The following is an 18,764-nucleotide window of genomic DNA, read 5'->3' on the forward strand; positions in this document are numbered from 1 at the left end:
TAGAAATATATAATACCTGTAAAATAAAAAGGCTTATTATATTTTCAATATACTTATAAATTAATATATATAATAATAAAGATATAACTAAAATAAAATAATTGCTAACACACTAACAATGAAATACATGATTACTATAGATATTATTATTAACAATAATAATAATAATAAAACACAACAACAAAAAAAATACTTTATTAGTATCAGTTATATTCATACTATTGGTAACATTGACTTAAATTTGTTAATTTATTTTTTGTTTGTTGTTTGTTTTGTTTTATTTTAATAATTTATTTAAATATTTAAATATATATATTACAAGTTCATATTTTTTTTTATTAATTTTTGAATTTTTTTTGTTGAAAAATTTTTTGGTACATTTAATCCATTGATCAATATATTATATCTATATATGATATTTCAAGCAAATAAATCATCCAATTTTTGTTTGGTTGTAATTTTGTTTTTGTTTGTTGTTTTATTTTTTGAAAAAAAATTAATTCATTAGCAAAAGTTTATCACAAATAAAATTTTTTCAACAAAAAATAAAAACAACTAAACTCTTCATATATTTATACAAATTATTTGTTTTGTTTGTTTTGTTTCATTGATAACTAATATAATATTGTTTTTATTTATTATTTTGTTAAAATTTGATAAAAAAAGTAAGTCATTAATTAAAATTTTAAAATATATATATTTTTTATGTATTTCAATACAAAATTATGGATAATTTTTTATTATTATAATAAATTACTTTAAAATAATAATATATAAGTAGAAAAATGAGAGATAATTTTGTTGTTATTATTATTAATAATTTTGTTGTTGTTGTTGTTGAAGAAAATAAGGTTAAAACCATTTTCAACAACAATAAAAAACTAAACTAAAATAACAAAAAATAAGTTAATTTTAGTGATAAGTAATAACAGATAAATAAATATATTATAATACAGTAATAACTATAATAATAATAAAAATAAATGTATTTTTTTATTATAATTTCCAATAATATGGGAATATATTATAGAAAAAAGTGGGGAACAGTAGTAGTTAAAGGAACGGGAGGTGAGATAGAGTAGGAAATGGGTTACGATTTAACCCGATTTGAGGGTCCGGTCGACGATGAGCTGATCTGTTCGATATGCGATGGCGTACTCCAGAAGCCGACACAAGTGGTCACTTGTGAACACGTATTTTGTGGCCAATGTCTCGATGATTGGCTACGGGAAGGCAAACAAACGTGTCCGCTGGACAGGGAGTTTATTGCCCGCGAAAACGGTATGAAATCGCCCCGAATTGTTACCAATTTGTTGGCCAAACTCAATATTAAATGCGATTTCGAGTCGTACGGATGTCGGGTAGTGGTCAAACTGGAAAGCCTGGGTAAACATTCCGGTCAGTGTCCGTATAATCCCGAAAAGCCGCTGCGATGCGAAAAAGGTTGCGGCCAAGTACTGGCCAATCGTACCGAATTTGATGAACATAATTGTATGGAAAAGTTACATAATCTGGTCCGCGACCAAAGCGACCAATTGGATGGACAGCAGCAACAAATCGATGAACTAAAAGCCGAATTGTTGACCTATAGGAACAACTATCAGAAATTGGACGATGAGTTTCGGCAGACCCGACACTCGGTAAATATAATACTATAATAATAATAATAATAATAATATTTATTTAATTAGTTTTTTTGTTTGTTAATAAAGTTTCTGTAATATAATAATAATAGATTTTTAGCATTTATTTACTATGAGATCTAAATAATAATAATTATTATTTTAATAATATATTAGTGTTTTTTATTTAAGGAAATATTATAATAGAAATTTAATTAACATTTTTATAGATAATTATTTTTTTGTTAATTAATAACAGAAAATAATAGTAAAAATTAAAAAATATTTACAGTAATTAAGTGATAATTATGTTTATAAAATTAAATATAAATTATAATAATATTGACTATAATATAAGGTAATAAAACATAGACACCAAAAATTAACATGCTGATTTTTAATTTCTAATAATTAAAAAATTAATTGTCATTTTTTATTACCATTACTACTACTACTACTACTACTACTACTACTACTACTACTACTACTACTACTACTACTACTACTACTACTACTACTACTACTACTACTACTACTACTACTACTACTACTACTACTACTACTACTACTACTACTACTACTACTACTACTACTACTACTACTACTACCTCTACTACTACTACTACTACTACTACTACTACTATAGATAAATAGCATTGAATTTAAGCTGGCGGTAGAACAGACCAAATCGGCCAAACTGTTGGACTGTATGTCCAAATGTGCCCACGAAATGACCACTTGTCACAGTCTATTCAAAGAACATTCATCAGCATCACAACAGCAGATCCGTCGGCTGAAGAGTGTGTCCGTCCGATACAATGGTACGGCCATTGATGTCGATCCGTACGAACGATTGGGTAAAGTCAAGACAAATTTGATGAAAATCTTGAACATTAGATCCGGTAAATTGAAACTATTCAATGGTCCGGACGAATTGGATAACGATATGAAATCGTTGATCGACTACGGTATACAAGATATCATAGCAGCTGATCCCATGTCCACCACCACTAGACTATCGATGGTCCAGTGCGACGAAATCCAAGTTTTCGTTAAGATACGGGTAATGAACTCCCGGGACAATATCCGTCATCCGTATTTGAGTTCAGATTTTCTACCGAAAACCGTTGCCCTCCGTTGCGACCGAAAGGGATCTATTGGTCAATTGAAAACCGAGATCCGTCTGATCCATCACAGTATCGACAGTGAAGATGTTTTGCTGACCTACGGTACGGTTACACTGGAAGATCAGTTTGATTTGAGCTATTATAACATTACCGATGGATCGTTTATCAATTATTATGCGCACCTGTAGCCGATCAACAATAACACCAAAAAAAATACTACCGTTTTTTWYCAAAATTACTATATAATTAKTATTAATATTAATAGCTATTTATTTATTAGAAATTATTTAATAATATGCATTTAAATTTTATTATTATTATTATTTTATTTATTATATATAAATTAATTTATTGATTATAATTTTGAATAAAATAATTAAATATTCAATATTAAGTATTACTTTATAGTTATAAACTATTGAATTATATATATATATATATATATATATATATATATATATATATATTGAAATCAATTGCATAAAAATTATTTTTAGTTATTAAAAATTTATTATTTATTTATTTATCTAACTATTATTAAATTATCATATATTTTCATGTTATAACAACAAAATTATTTTTAAATGTTAAACGAGTTATAATTAAATGTTTATATTATTTTTAAAAATGCATTTTAAACTAAATCCCTAAAAATATGTTTGTTTAAAATATTCAAAATTTTTCAAATATGCTAATTTAATTGAAGATTTAAATTATATATTTATATATTCAAAAAATTTCTATAAAATTACATATATTTGGATATTACTGTATGAAAAAAAATAAATTAATATTATTATTAATATCCTGTAACTTAAACTAATTATCAAAATTGGGCAAATAATTTGAATAACAAATAATAACAAACAAACAAAAAATAAATTTTAAAACAAATTTGATATTCAAAAAAAATTAAAAATAAAATAAATGTCGCAATTACTTTAGCAAAAAAAACAAAATGTTAAAAAAATATTTTTATATTTTTTAAAATTACATAATAATAATAATAATAATACATGTTTCAAGTGTACTTAAATTTTTTTTGGTACTAATAATTAACTAAAATAAATAAACTTGATAGTTTAATAATAATAATAAATAATAATAAGTTATAATTAATAAATTATTATTATATTAGCTTTAAATACAAARAAATATAATTTCAAAAAATTAATTGATTTATTCTGTATATTGAAAAATCTATATATATTTTAAAATCAGTAAAAATAATAATAAAAAAAATAAATTGTTTACTGTTTATGATTATGTATTTATTTATTTTTGTTTTATTTTGTATTCAATAGATTAAAATAAACATCACATGAATTTACATAAGGTATCATATATACAATATATATTGATAACTACTGTATCATAAAAATGTTTATATCTATATATATATAGTTAAAATAAAATATATGATATTATTTATTAAGGCTATCAATTTTGTTGTTGTTGTTGTTGTTGTTGTTAATTTAATGGTCATAATATATATAATTATATATCATCTGATATTTTTGTTGTGATTATTATGATTATTATTATTAAGTTATTGCGAAAATGCTCGTGAATTGTATGATACAATTACATACATACACACACATACATAATATAAGCCATATATATATATATATATGATATGATATATATGTGATAACATTTTCAACGATAATGTTTCCTAAAATACATATTTTTTAGTTTAAAATAATATCAGTATATATATTGCTATCTAATATACTGTATATATCTATATGATAGCTAACTTGTTAAATGATAAGTATTATCATATTATTATTATTATTATCATTATTACTGTTTCACATGTTTGGCGAAATGTAGGCCAAAACAGTTTAATTTATATAACTATTTTTATTTTTTACATTTTTTATTATAAATATATATATAATTTTTATATTATTGTTGTTGTTGTTGGGTATCATTTGACCATAAATATAATTTTGATAATAATGTAGTTAATTATATCATACATATACTGTATTTATTATATATTTAAAAAAAAAATATTTTTTTTCCAACATTATACTGTATAATAAAAATATTATCAACAAAAATAAAATAAATCATATGGTTTAATAGTAAATGGTTTGTCTCAAATATATATATATATATTTATATTGAATTTATTTTTTTTTTGAATATTATATATGTTATGACTTTGATTTATGATTGATTTTTTAATACTTATTACATAAACATTAAGATAGAGTTAAAAATGTATCTCAAGTTCTCTCTCTCTCTCTCTCTCTCTCTCTCTCTCTCTCTCTCTCTCTCTCTCTCTCTCTCTCTCTCTCTCTCTCTCTCTCTCTTGATGTGCATAACTATTGATAAATGGTTTTATATTATATATTAATTTTATTATTATTATTAATATAATAATAATTATAATAATATTCAATAAATTGCTAACTTGTTTAACAGGATATATATATAAGCATTTATAAGAGAGAGAGAGAGAGAGAGAGAGAGAGAGAGAGAGAGAGAGAGAGAGAGAGAGAGAGAGAGAGAGAGAGAGAGGATAGACTAAAAAACATATAAAAAAATAAACAAAATAAAAGCTAATTATAATATAATAGGATTTTCTAATAACTAACTATTAATAATATATATATATATATAATAAAAATAACAACAAAATTCTTGTTTATTATTATTAAATACTATATTAATGTAATTTCCAGAATAATATATTATATATATATATATATATATATATATATATATATATATATACAGAAAAATAAGTTATTAATAATATATATATATATATAATAATAATAATAAATCGTATAACCATTAGTGAGAATATTATCAAACATCAAACTTAAGTGTTATATACAACACATAGAAACAGTACATAACATAAACTAAAAAAAAAAATAAGAAAATATTTTTCTGTAATATTTACATAAATTACTAAATAATTAACTAAAGAAAAAAATAAAATAAAAATTTTTATACATATATATCATTATTCTAAATATATATATATATATTTAAACAAAAAATTTTTTTTTTAATACACTTCCATATACTGTGTCTCCCAATGTTAGCGTATATGGTGTCTAACAGTGTACTACTGGATAAGCCTACTTCACAGGAGTTAGAGACTACTAACTACTACTGTATATACTGGCACTGGTAGGGTTTTACAGCACTGGTAGTGTAGCACAGTGTCAAACACTGTAGACAATGGCTGAAAAACTGTAAGCACACTGTATATTATTATTATTATTATTATACATAGTATTATTATTTATTGTCAATTTTTTTACACATATATATACATACATATAATCACCGCCACTACCACCACCATCATCATCATTCAAGAGCACTGGTAGTTATTTTTTTGGGGACAACCATTTAATATCTATCAACCAAATTGATTGGCTATTTTGTGTGTGTATGTGTGTGTGTGTGACCACTGTTTACTATATATATTAAATTATTAAAAGGTAATTGATTTTTCATTATAATATATATATATGATATTATATAAGTAATTCATTGTATAGTTATTTACATGTATAGCATATATGTACTGTAGATATATTGTACTTATATATATATAGCACACTGTAATGTAATTATTATTATTATTATTATCATTATCATTGACAGTGAATTTTTTCCATACAATTATTATGATATAATAATATTAATAATACTTATTATATAATTTTTTTTTATAGTTTTATTTGCTTATTATTATTATTAACTAATATCTATATAATCATATTTAGTGTGAATTAGGATATATATCATATATAATAACAAATTAAATGTTTGTTACCAACTATTTAATGTAATTATATATATATATATATTTAAATTCAATAACAATTTTTTTTATTATCTTAAATATCAGTATATATATTATACTGTATATACTGTAATATATATCATATATTTATCGTGTTATATATGTAAGTAAATACAATGTATATCATATATATATATATATAGATTGTATATTTAAAATTAATTTTAAGTTTGATTATTATTATTATTATAATCTATTTAATTGCAATTATAGTATGTTTTTTAAAATATACAGTAAATCTATTTATTTATTGTAAAAAATATTTATATAAAATAATTTTTTTTAACAAATTAAGTATCTATAAAACAATTAATTTAATTAATAGGGAATAATAAAATTAATTTTTATTTTTTTTAAAAAAACATATATAATTGGAAATTAGATATTTATAGAAAAAAGTCAAAAAATTTTACTTTTTATAAAAACACATTATAATTAAATTATACTGTATATGTGGCAATATTTATTTTTTTTATATTTTTTAAAAAAAATAATAATATAATAAGTTTAACTATATGACTAAGATAGTAAAAAAATTATTTTATAAATAAATTATTTGACAATAAGTTTAATAGTATACTATTCATCAAAATAATAATTATATTAATAATAATACTAATAGTATTGACAAATAAAAAAATTAATTAAATTTATCATTAAATTTATTTATTTTTTTTATATATATCATATAAATAATTATATTTTAATTAATTTAGATATTTTATTATTGATTATTCAATTAAACAAAATAATTGCATAATTTTTTTTGGTTTAGTTTGTTATATAACTACTAATTAATTATTAATATAAATAATTTTTCTAATTTTCTCCTATTATATAATTATTATATAATATAAAATAATAATTATTTTTATACCTAAATAATTATCATATATAGAGAGAGAGAGAGAGATCAATATAGTGGTCAACTATGTCCACAATTACCGACAATAACGGCGGCAGTACTGATGGTCACAACAACAACAACAACGACAGCAATAATCTGCAACTTCTTCGGGTAAATCATAGCCTAAAGATGTCCGAAGCTTTCGAGTCGATGTTTACCGACGAAAGCCTAACGGATATTACCATCTTTTGCGACGGTACTACTGTTAAGGCTCATCGGGTAATACTGGCCGCTTCGTCATCGTATTTCAAGAACATATTGGCCACAATCAACTGCAACCAACAGTATCCGATGGTCTATCCGGTAGTGTTTGTCCCGGGTATCAAACTAACCGATATGTTAGCAATGCTGGAGTTTATCTATCGGGGCGAGGTTACCATTCCCAATGGTCAGCTGTCATCGCTGGTCAAAAGTGCCGAAATATTAGGCATCAGCGGTCTCTGTCAGTTGGATCCGAACGCACAGAATCTGAGCTCAGATGGCGGCGGCGGTGGCGACGGCGGTACTAATGATGCCAAACAATCGCCACCAGTGGACACAAACAAAAGCCGTACATCCAGTCCTACAGTCGACAACAGCAGCACCGGTACCGCTGCTGCTGCTGCTGCTAGTAGTACAGGACCGGCCAAAAGGGGTCGCAAACGAAAGAAGTTGTCGACAACAACAACAACAACGGCTACGCCAAAGATCGACAATGAAATAACATCCGACTCGGAAATGATGACGACATCCAAGAAAATGGACGATACATGCGATGATAATGAAGATCTGGATTCGTCGACGACGACTAGTGGTGGTGGTGGTAAGGCAGGTCCGACATCGGAAAAGTTGGCCAAATCAAAGCTCCGATCGTGGACTCAACAGATTGCACTGAAAGCCAATCACAAGGACTCTGCCGCCGCCGCCGCTGCCGATGAATCTCAGGAATTATCCGAAAGTGATAGTCAATCGAAAGACATGGACATTGATGGTCACAACAACACCACCACCACTACCAGTGGTAGTCAACAACAGACGAAGAGACAACAACAACAACAACAGCAACAACTGAAGCATTCCAGAGCCCGAAGAGTTCCTCTTAAGTACAGTGAATATACTCTACCGAAAGGTATTCAAGACTCGCAAAAGGAAACCGACGGCGAAACTGATGACTCAACCAGTCTGTCGTTGAGACCGCCAACACCCAGACTGACACGCGGCCGAAGTCGTGTCCATTCAGTGGATTCTATGGCAGCGGATCAGCCAAACCAGGAAACAATGGCAACAACTTCATTGACAGCTGACGGTAGCGGCGGTGGCTCTCAATCGACAACAGCACTGTTGACACCAAATACTCGGAGCCGAAAGACAACTACAACTACAACAACAGCATTGACAGCCAAAGAAACTGTGGTCAAGACTGAGCCCAATGTCGATGTCGTTGTCGGCGACAACAACAACAGTGATACTAATAATAATCAGTCGACGATTGGCAGCGATAGCAACAATAGTAAACTGGACGACAATGATAGTGATGAAAGACCAACAGATACTACAACAACAACAACACTGACAACATCACCGCAGACTACATCATCTATGATGATGTCGACCACTACTACTACTACTACCGCCGCCGCCACCACATCGTCGTCGTCGTCATCTACGGTACGAAACAAGACTCAGACACCCGTCAAGTCTCAGAGTAAGTGATATTTATTTTATTTATTTATTTTTTTTGGTGTAAATTATTTTATTTTTATGTTTGACTTTACTATCAATTGATTTTTTCCGTTCAAAATACTTACCACAAAAAAATTATATAATAAATAATTGATAACTAATTGAAAATCTTTTTTTAATATACAAAAAATATTATTATTTTTCCTATAATTTTCTTCCGATTTTTTGTTTTATGTGTTTGTTTTTTTAAAATAAAATAATTTTAATTATTATATATAATTATTTTTTGATTTTATTTTTCTTTTTTTTTCTCTCACACATTCAGAGATTTGATTTAATAATAATTACATGAAATTTTTAAATTTATAAAAAAAATGTTGTTTAAAACGTCCACAAAATAAAACCAATCCATTCCCACATAAAATTAAAAATAAATCAAACAAAAAATTATTATTTTATTTTTTTATTTATAAAAAAAAGTGATAATAAATAAAAAATATTTTCAATTAGTATTCAATTCAATTAATTAAATAATAAAAAATTAATAAAACTCTCGTTAAGTTTGGGTTTTAAAAACAAAAATCTTTTCGTGTTTTTCTGTATATAAATATATATTCAATAAATCCCTCAACAGTTCCGCTACAATCGTCTTCATCATCAGTGCCATCATCGCCAATGAAATGGCGACCAAAGTCTTCAACAACAACACCATCGGCATCGGCAGCAAAGTATACAAGAGTTCGTTCATCTACGACATCGATGGCCAACAACAACGCGACCACCTCTGCAACCGCCGCCACATCACCGCCGCCGCCGCAACAATCGCTTGACTATCAATACGAATCGATTCAGGCGGACGGCCCGCCAGTCTACCGGTGCCAACAATGCCGCCATTGTTTCCGTAGCAAACAAAATATCATTGACCACATCCGCAGCGTTCACAACAAAAGCGATGAACGATATGTCTGTCCTCTTTGTCACAAACAATTCAAATGGAAGACCAGTCTTAACAATCATTTGAATCAATTGCATCCGTTGTCGAGGCCGACACCGCTCAGACATTTCGATAAACCAAGAAAATCGGTGTCCAATCGGTATGAATGATTGAAAAACCCCGATAACAACCAACCGTTTTGATTGGATTGGATTGGATTCAGTGATCAATCAATCAATTAATTGATTTTATTTTAATTTTGTGATGATTTTTGAAACTTTTTTTTTTGATTTTTTTTGGCTAAAAATTTATTTTTCTTTCAGTTTATTATCAAATAAAAAAAAATTTTTGTTGTTATTATTATTAATGTTTTGTTCATTCAATTTGATTGTTTGTATAAAAGTTTTTTTTATATAAAAATTAATTTTATTATTATTGATTGATTTTTGTTTGAAAAAGTAATGATAATTAATTGATGTTTTTTCAAACATACAGTACATTAAATTAATTGTTTATTATTATTAGTTTACTAATTATACTATAATTAATTATTGCAAACCAATGTATATAACTTATATATATATATATATATGTATTTATTATATAATAACTTATATGATATAATAATATTTTATATATAACAGTAATAATACTAATTATATTATTTATGATATTAATTAATTTTTTTGTTTGTTTGTTTAAAACATTTAATTTTTGATGTATAATTTTTGTTTAATGTTTAAAAATTAAAAATAATTTCTCTATTATTACCGTATTTACTTGCATTTTTTTAACTACCCCCTCCCCCCTAGTAAATTAAACGAGGGTGTGGGGGGAAAAGCAAAAATAGGGGGTGGGGTGGGGGAATAGGGGACACTGTAATAACTGATATTTAACAGTTATTTAATTAATAGAAAAATAGTGGTATATTTAAAATTTACATTACTTATTAATCATCGGGGGGGGGGGGATGGAGGTGTGGGAAATTAAAATTTAAAGTTACAAAATTTATCATATTATTATTAATAAATTAAGCAATGTTTAACAAGGTAAATGTGTTTATTAAAAATAAAATAATTAATATTATTATTTATACTATTTATATTTCAAAAAGTTTATAAATTAAACAAAAAATTAATTTTTTAAAGAAAAAAAAGTTTATGTAAAACAAATTATATATTAATAAAATAAACTAGTTAATTATTTGTTTGTTTTTTAAAAATAGTTATATATATAAGCTATAAATTTTAATTTTTAAAATATTCAAAAATTTCTAATTATTTAAAATACTGTATATAAGCTTGGTTATTTTTTGTAATAGTGAGACATCTATAGGAATTTTGTTTAGTAATAATATCATGCTCATTGTTGATATAATATCAACAATGAGCATGATAATATTACTAAAAATAATATATCAATGATACTGTATATTATATAATTTTTGAAATATTATTTGTAAACATTTTTTTTGAAATAAAATTAATAATTACTATAAAATCTATATAATATATAATAAATTTTTTAAAAAAAATAAAATGAGTAATATTGATCATAATGACCATGATAATAAATTAGTTGAAATAAAACATGAATTACTTGAATTGAATTTGAATGGCAATCCAACTAATGAGTGGTAAGTTTTATTTTTATAAAAAATTAAATAATTAATAATTAATTAATAACTACTATAGTTTATACTGTAATTACAAATAATTATTGTTTAAAATTTAAGATAAAAATATTGTTTAAATATATAAAATATTTTATATATAATTTATTTTTTTAATATAATTTATTTTTATTTAATTTATTTTTATTTAATTTATTTTTTATTTAATTTATTTTTAATTTAATTTATTTTTAATTTAATTTAATAGTACTATTACTACTAATAATAATAGGAAAACTTTATGGTCTAACCATTTGGGAGAGCCTACCCATGTATTTAACTGGCTGATTACTAATTGCCAGAACCAACTAGACAATCGTCAATCACCAGGGTATGAAAATGCTATAAAATTAAATAATTATATAATTAAATGTCAATCAACAACAACAACAACAACAAAAAAGTTTCAATTAATTTATTTGACAACTAATCCCTATCCCTATGACTATTACATACACATACACACAGAGACAGACACTACCGGTTCTTGTAGCGTTTACCGGTCCTGAGAATCCCGTATAGTGATGGTAGCCCAGACCTCCCTGAGTACCCCCATAGCACTTTCATACCTGTCCGACCTCCGCAATTTGAGATATTCGACTTTAAAGTCGATTTTTTTAATGGACGTTATTTATGTATATGAGACATTATTTCAATGTACTTTTTAATGCTACTAATATATCTGAAAACAAAATTTCAATACGATTTCTAGTATTCGAGATATTTGACTAAATCGAAAGTCGAAATTTTTAAATTACGTTATTTATACATATGATATATGATTTCAATGTATTTTTTAATAATAACTATCATAATAAAATCAACATTTCTATAAGTTATATAGTATTCGAGATATTCGACTATAGTCGATTTTTTTGTATATTGCATTTAATTATTATTTTTACTGTATATTATTTATTTTATTAAATGTATAAATTTATTATTGTTAATTGTGTGTAAAATTAATATGCAATTTGATAATATTTTTGGCAATGCTAGACTTGAATGATAAGTTTGTTAAATCATGATAGTATTTTATAGTACTATCAACAAATAATACTTTTATCACGAACTCCTAAAAAAGTACGTATGGAAATGCTTTCTAGCATTCTCAACTGGTTTATACTGCAAATAATTTTTACTCGATTTAAAGTCGAATATCTCGAATACTAGAAATCGTATTGAAATTTTGTTTTCAGATATATTAGTAGCATTAAAAAGTACATTGAAATAATGTCTCATATACATAAATAACGTCCATTAAAAAATCGACTTTAAAGTCGAATATCTCGAATTGCGGAGGTCGGACAGGTATGAGAGTGCTATGGGGGTACTCAGGGAGGTCTGGGTTACCATCACTATTCGGGATTCCCAGGACCGGTAAACGCTACAAGAACCGACACTACCTAATCGATTGGTGCCATAGAGTAGTCCTTTTATTTTTTTAAAATTATTTTCAATACAATAATTATTTAAAATATATATATATATATATATATAGTTATTATTAGTTAATCTATTGATTTATCTATTAATCGTTCAATGAAATTGACAAAAAACAATTTGAAAACAATATATAGAAAAAACAAACAAAACAAAAAGTTTTTCATATATATATATATATATATATAACAATCAAATAAATATAATATTTAAAAAAATAATATTAAATATTAAAATACAATAAAAATATTTTTTTAATTTTTTTATAGTCTATAGTATAAGGTATAGTTAGAAATACATATTATTGGCGACTACAGGAAAAGTGACTATTAATAACATTATTATTATAGTATTATAACAATATATATATATATATATATATATACAGTACTGTATATATACATGTATTCAAGTTTTAGCAAATAGAGAATAATATATATATATATAATTATTTAAATTTTATGATTTCATTAAAAAAAAAATAATTATATTTTATAATTATTTAATTTAAATATCAAATAGCATTCAATCGGAAAAGGATGAGCTGATACTGGCGTTGGCTATAATTAATAAGGAAATCAACTTATTTTATTATAGCTATTACAACGGTAACCATTGTATGGGAGACAGACAACTGGTATCCATATTGAAAAAGTCGACAAAATTATTGGACAAATTGATTGGATTTAGACATCTTTCCTATGAATTCATCCAAACGTTTAGTATTTTGTTTTTTAAAAATATATTTTTTAATAGACCCACATATAGCCGCCCCCCCCGACCCTGGCAATCATGGGCTATATGTGAAACTGTGGGGGGGCTATGTGAGATATAGCCCTATACCCCCTCCCCTCCCGACCAAATGGGGGTATCAAATACCCCCCCATCCACTATTCAAACAATTGAAGTTTTTTTTTTTGATTGCCTGTAATTGATTTGTTATTATTATTACTATTATTTCTACTGTATTATCATATATTTATTTTTAAAATAACAACTATTTTAACACTTAATTGCTACTTATTAATGGTTTACTGATTGCAATATTACATATACACCCTATCCTCCCCCCCCAACAACCCAATCGTTCCCTACCCCGACCCCCACAACTTCATATATAGTTCCAGTAGGGGGTTGTGGGTGGGGTAAAAAATTGTCAGTAGGGGTAGGGGGCTATATGCGGGTGTCTAAACGGTAATCAAAAATATAAAGTTTTTTTTTAATAATTTTTTGTTTTATTTTATTTTATTTTTTTTTAAAGGACACTATCGCTTGTTCACAGAGGATACCAGTCATTACATCAACATTTGTATAATCTTCGTGTCCATCCATATCTACCTATCATTAATCAACAACAACAGCGACAACAACGGCAACAAAATTTAAAAATTAATTAAATAATAATTAAAAAAAAATAATGCATAAAAACAATATATAATTTATTAAAAAATATAAAAAATACAGTATATATATATATATATAAATTTAAAAACTTATTATAATATTATAATACCGTCCGTACGCGCATATAGCCCCCCCTCCAACCATCCCATAGACATCAGGGGCTATATGTGAGTTACAGCCTCCCCCCCCCCATACAAGAAAGTTTGATTTAATATAAATTTTAACAAATAGCCCCATTATTGTAGTCTTTTTTTTATGAATGTGTGATTACACACACCCGCACCCACCCCTCCCTTAAAAAATTAAATCTATTTATTGCCAAATAATGGCCTATAAATCATTGAAAATCATTATTGTATTTAATCAAATATTTAATTGCTATATTAACTGGCTGCTTTAATGGTCTTTAATGTTAACCCACCCCCACCCCCATCCCCAATCGTTTCTTGCCCCACAACTTCACATATAGCCCCAGTAGGGTTGGGGGGGGGTAAATGTGTGTTACAGCCCCATATCAGGGGGGACTATATGTGCGTACAGTACAGTAATGATAATTAATTCAATGATATTTTTTTGTTCAAACATACAGTACAATACATTTAAATTAATTGTTTATTATTATTATTATTAGTTTACTAATTATATTAATATTTTAATTATTATTACAAACCAATGTACAGTATATAACAATTTGTATAACTAATTAACAAAATTATTATTTAAAAAAAAATATGTCATCAAATATATCATATTTATAAGCAATTTATTTATTTAAAAAAACTCATTTAATCACTTATTTAATCACATTTTATACATACATTATAAACAGTAATAATAATAATAATAATAGATAAAATAAAATTATAAAATATTTATATGATAATGATTATAAATAAATTTTAAAAAAAATACACATTCATTAATTATATTTTTTTTGAAAAAAAAATAAAAAACAAAAATAACAATCAATTTTGTCAATTGTTTTGGTTTTGTGTTGATGTCTAAGATTTTAAAGATCACCACAAAAAACATCAAACAATATCTACAGTATATATATATATATATATATCTAAAACAATACATTTCAACAACAATAGGTATTATAATATACAGTATATATATATATATATATATATAAACTTATAAACTATTATTACAAACAAACAATCAATTAATTAATAGCCATTTGAGGCCAACAGCCACTCCATGTGCTCTCTGTCGCGCCTATCGAGTAGGTCTTCCCAATAGTTGCCCTCTAAGACAGACAAACAATAAGATATAACAATAATTTCATGGATTGATTGATTGATTGAAGACAACAAACAACTAATACCTTCGATGAGCAACTCTTGTCGTATTTGTTCCATTAGATCGCTCATCATATCTAGCGATTGGTGGCCAACAACTGATGGCAACAACTCCTCAGCAGCCGTTGATTGTCTGGTAAACTGTTGCCAAACGTCGCGCATTACTTCATCGACCATTGATTGGCGTTCATTGGCCACCGCCTCCGCCAGCTTTAGGTCATTATTATCATCGGCGGCGGCAGTAGTCGTCAACTTATCGTTGATGTCTATGTTGCGGAACCGTTCGACAAGTCGCGAACGGCTAGCCATACGGCGGTCATTCAATTGTGACAAACATTGCTATCAAAACAAATCAAATTAATCACTTAATTAGATCCAAAGTTTTTAAACAATTTTTTTTAAATACCTTTTTATACATTAGTTGCCAATTGGGAGACGTTTTGTACAGATCTTTATGCGACCGTCGCTGAGAAAAGTCTTGAATCGGTGGCGGCGGCGGAGCCATCGGTGAACACTTCGGTGATCGCATGTTTGTCGGCAACATTATTGGTCGGGCGCCGCTTCCGGCGGGAATCGCTGGCCAATAGATAAAACAATTGTCTAAACAATTTAATGGATCAACTCTTTTGGTTGTCTCTCATCAAAGACAGAGAGAGAGAGAGAGAGAGAGAGAGAGAGAGAGAGAGATGTGATGACCAACTGATTGATGTGAATGTCTTTGAAGACCAAAAAAATAAATAAATTTTTAAAAAAAAAGTTTTGTTTTTGTTTTGTTATGATTGTTATGATTGTGTGTTTGAACTGTACATTGAAAGCGCCATAAATAACGTCAAGCATTACAGTATTAAACTATAGAAATAGTTTATACATAAATATTGTCGTAATTTATGGCTAATACAGTATTATAGTCCATGTGATTGATATCATCAGTGAAAAAGTGTGGTTAAAAAAAGTTTTTTTTGCCATCAAATACAAGATATTTTTCGGGCTTAAGATTTTTGATAAGCAAATTATTAGTGGATTTAATTCATAGGACACGACATCGCAGGACATCACAAAACATCACAAGACATCACAAGACATCACAAGACATGGAAGAAGCGATTGTCGCCGCCGACGATGAAAGCAATGGCGAAGACAACGCCGTTAACGGCGATGAAAGTCAAGACAACAACAACTTGTTGTCGATGTCGTCGACAACACTGAAGAGATCGCATTCAATATTATCGTCGGCGTCATCGGCAGCGGTGGCGTTACCGCAGAAACGTTTCTATCGGCAGAGAGCCCACTCGAATCCGATTGCCGACCATTGTTTCGACTATCCAACCGATCCCATGGCCATGGATTGGCGCCAACACTATCCGACAGTCGTCGACCCGGAAATCTTCGACCGTGGTGTCCAGTTTGCCGACATTGGTTGCGGTTACGGCGGACTACTCATAGCATTGTCACCGATGTTTCCGACAACACTGATGCTTGGTCTGGAAATACGGGTCAAAGTTTGCGATTTTGTTGTCGACCGGATCGCCGCTTTGCGCCAACAACACGCCGACGATGCGGACAGCGGTGATGATGGCAACTGTGGTAGCGGTGGTGGCGGCAAATACGCTAACATATCGTGTCTGAGAACTAATGCAATGAAATATTTGCCGAATATGTTTCCGAAAGGACAGCTCAGGAAAATGTTTTTCCTGTTTCCCGATCCGCACTTCAAAAAACAGAAACACAAATGGCGTATAATATCCCAGCAATTGCTCAGCGAATATGCCTACTGTTTGGCCATCGATGGCCGAGTTTATGTGGCCACTGATGTCCGCGAATTGTACGAATGGATGACCGAACATCTGGATAGACATCAGTTGTTTGAAAGTTTAAGGCCTGAAGAGATTGACGACGACCAATGTGTACCGAAATTGTTTGATTCGACCGAAGAAGGTCAGAAAGTTAGCCGTAATGGTGGCCAGAAATTTGTGGCCGTTTATCGGCGAATTAAGGATCCGTTTGATGGCCAATGATATTCATTTATACAATATATATATATATATATACAAAAAAAATATCTATCATTATATATATATATATACAGTATATATATCTATCGCATTATTTGTTTGTTTGTTTCATAATAATAATAATTGTTATATTTATTCATAAAAAAAACTATACGATAATAACTAAAGTATTATTAATTAATTTTAGTTGTTTTGAAAAAAAAATTTTAACTTAAAAAAATACATATTTAAAAAAAACTGTTATTATTTTTAAAAATTAATAATTTAACCCAAAAAAAATGTTTATATAATTCATATATATATATATTAAATTATATTACAAGTAAATTAAATCATTTAATAATTTTTGCATTAATAATTTTTTTAGGATTATTAAATTGTACATGATACAATTGTTTAGTTAAATATATTAGGGGATGTAGCTCAGTGGTAGAGCGTTCGCTTTGCATGTGAAAGGCCCGGGGTTCGATCCCCCGCATCTCCACTTATTTTTTTTTTTAAATAATTACAACAATTTTATCGATTAGTTTTTAAATAATATATTTTTTATATAACTTAATTGTCGCTATAATTAAATACCAATTAAATCACTAATAATACTAATAACATATATGGAAAAAATAATTGGTTTCATTCAATGATAAAAAATATTTTTTTAATTTAAAAAACAATTCAATTATATTAGAGATCCAAACAAACAAATCAATTAAACTATGGATCAGTTTAGATGTCCGGGTGATAGTGTCCGCCTCAGCCGAGGCCACCGATAGTGTTGGTCAACACAACCGATAGATTACCGACAATTTAAAAACTTTGTATTTCTTTACAAA

General features: G+C 27.2%; 4 protein-coding genes and 1 non-coding gene across 6 annotated transcripts; 4 read left to right on the top strand and 1 right to left on the bottom strand.

Annotated features, from left to right (window-relative positions):
* Positions 1-1,044: 1,044 nt before the first annotated feature.
* LOC128953540 (uncharacterized) lies at positions 1,045-2,967 on the top strand. The gene is made up of 2 exons (XM_054299028.1): positions 1,045-1,640; positions 2,269-2,967. Exons 1-2 carry the CDS (start codon positions 1,086-1,088, stop codon positions 2,935-2,937), a joined length of 1,224 nt encoding a protein of 407 aa, XP_054155003.1. The 5' UTR covers positions 1,045-1,085; the 3' UTR covers positions 2,938-2,967.
* A 2,959-nt stretch (positions 2,968-5,926) lies between these two features.
* Positions 5,927-10,315, top strand: LOC128953529 (serine-rich adhesin for platelets-like). 2 transcript variants are annotated; one of them, XM_054299015.1, is made up of 4 exons: positions 5,927-5,973; positions 6,101-6,225; positions 7,492-9,184; positions 9,797-10,315. In XM_054299015.1, exons 3-4 carry the CDS (start codon positions 7,525-7,527, stop codon positions 10,264-10,266), a joined length of 2,130 nt encoding a protein of 709 aa, XP_054154990.1. In that variant the 5' UTR covers positions 5,927-5,973; positions 6,101-6,225; positions 7,492-7,524; the 3' UTR covers positions 10,267-10,315. The 2 variants fall into 2 exon arrangements, with proteins under 2 accessions (XP_054154990.1, XP_054154991.1); XM_054299016.1 differs by lacking the exon at positions 9,797-10,315 and adding an exon at positions 9,488-9,565.
* A 5,475-nt stretch (positions 10,316-15,790) lies between these two features.
* On the bottom strand, positions 15,791-16,713 carry LOC128953481 (uncharacterized). Its single transcript, XM_054298963.1, has 3 exons — positions 16,329-16,713; positions 15,949-16,261; positions 15,791-15,870 (listed from the first exon to the last, which is right to left on the bottom strand). Exons 1-3 carry the CDS (start codon positions 16,464-16,466, stop codon positions 15,791-15,793), a joined length of 531 nt encoding a protein of 176 aa, XP_054154938.1. The 5' UTR covers positions 16,467-16,713.
* An 83-nt stretch (positions 16,714-16,796) lies between these two features.
* Positions 16,797-17,963, top strand: LOC128953532 (tRNA (guanine-N(7)-)-methyltransferase-like). Its single transcript, XM_054299019.1, has one exon. The coding sequence runs from the start codon at positions 17,014-17,016 to the stop codon at positions 17,935-17,937; it is 924 nt and encodes a 307-aa protein (XP_054154994.1). The 5' UTR covers positions 16,797-17,013; the 3' UTR covers positions 17,938-17,963.
* Positions 17,964-18,346: 383 nt separating this feature from the next.
* Trnaa-ugc (transfer RNA alanine (anticodon UGC)) lies at positions 18,347-18,418 on the top strand. The gene has a single exon. It is a non-coding gene; the product is annotated as a tRNA-Ala (tRNA).
* The last annotated feature ends 346 nt before the right edge of the window (positions 18,419-18,764 follow it).

The sequence above is a fragment of the Oppia nitens genome, unplaced genomic scaffold (genome assembly GCF_028296485.1).
Source record: "Oppia nitens isolate AA-2021 unplaced genomic scaffold, nextdenovo-longstitch-racon4-pilon3 scaffold22_pilon_pilon_pilon, whole genome shotgun sequence".
NCBI classification, from domain to species: domain Eukaryota; kingdom Metazoa; phylum Arthropoda; class Arachnida; order Sarcoptiformes; family Oppiidae; genus Oppia; species Oppia nitens.

Bases quoted from the DNA above. Each gene is read 5' to 3' on its own strand.
- LOC128953540 (XM_054299028.1), top strand. From the start codon at position 1,086: ATGGGTTACGATTTAACCCGATTTGAGGGTCCGGTCGACGATGAGCTG. The intron at 1,641-2,268 runs GTAAATATAATA...CTACTACTATAG, and splicing joins TTCGGCAGACCCGACACTCG to ATAAATAGCATTGAATTTAA.
- LOC128953529 (XM_054299015.1), top strand. From the start codon at position 7,525: ATGTCCACAATTACCGACAATAACGGCGGCAGTACTGATGGTCACAAC. The intron at 9,185-9,796 runs GTAAGTGATATT...ATCCCTCAACAG, and splicing joins GACACCCGTCAAGTCTCAGA to TTCCGCTACAATCGTCTTCA.
- LOC128953481 (XM_054298963.1), bottom strand. From the start codon at position 16,466: ATGTTGCCGACAAACATGCGATCACCGAAGTGTTCACCGATGGCTCCG. The intron at 16,262-16,328 runs GTATTTAAAAAA...TTGTTTTGATAG, and splicing joins GGCAACTAATGTATAAAAAG to CAATGTTTGTCACAATTGAA. The intron at 15,871-15,948 runs GTATTAGTTGTT...TGTCTGTCTTAG, and splicing joins ACAAGAGTTGCTCATCGAAG to AGGGCAACTATTGGGAAGAC.
- LOC128953532 (XM_054299019.1), top strand. From the start codon at position 17,014: ATGGAAGAAGCGATTGTCGCCGCCGACGATGAAAGCAATGGCGAAGAC.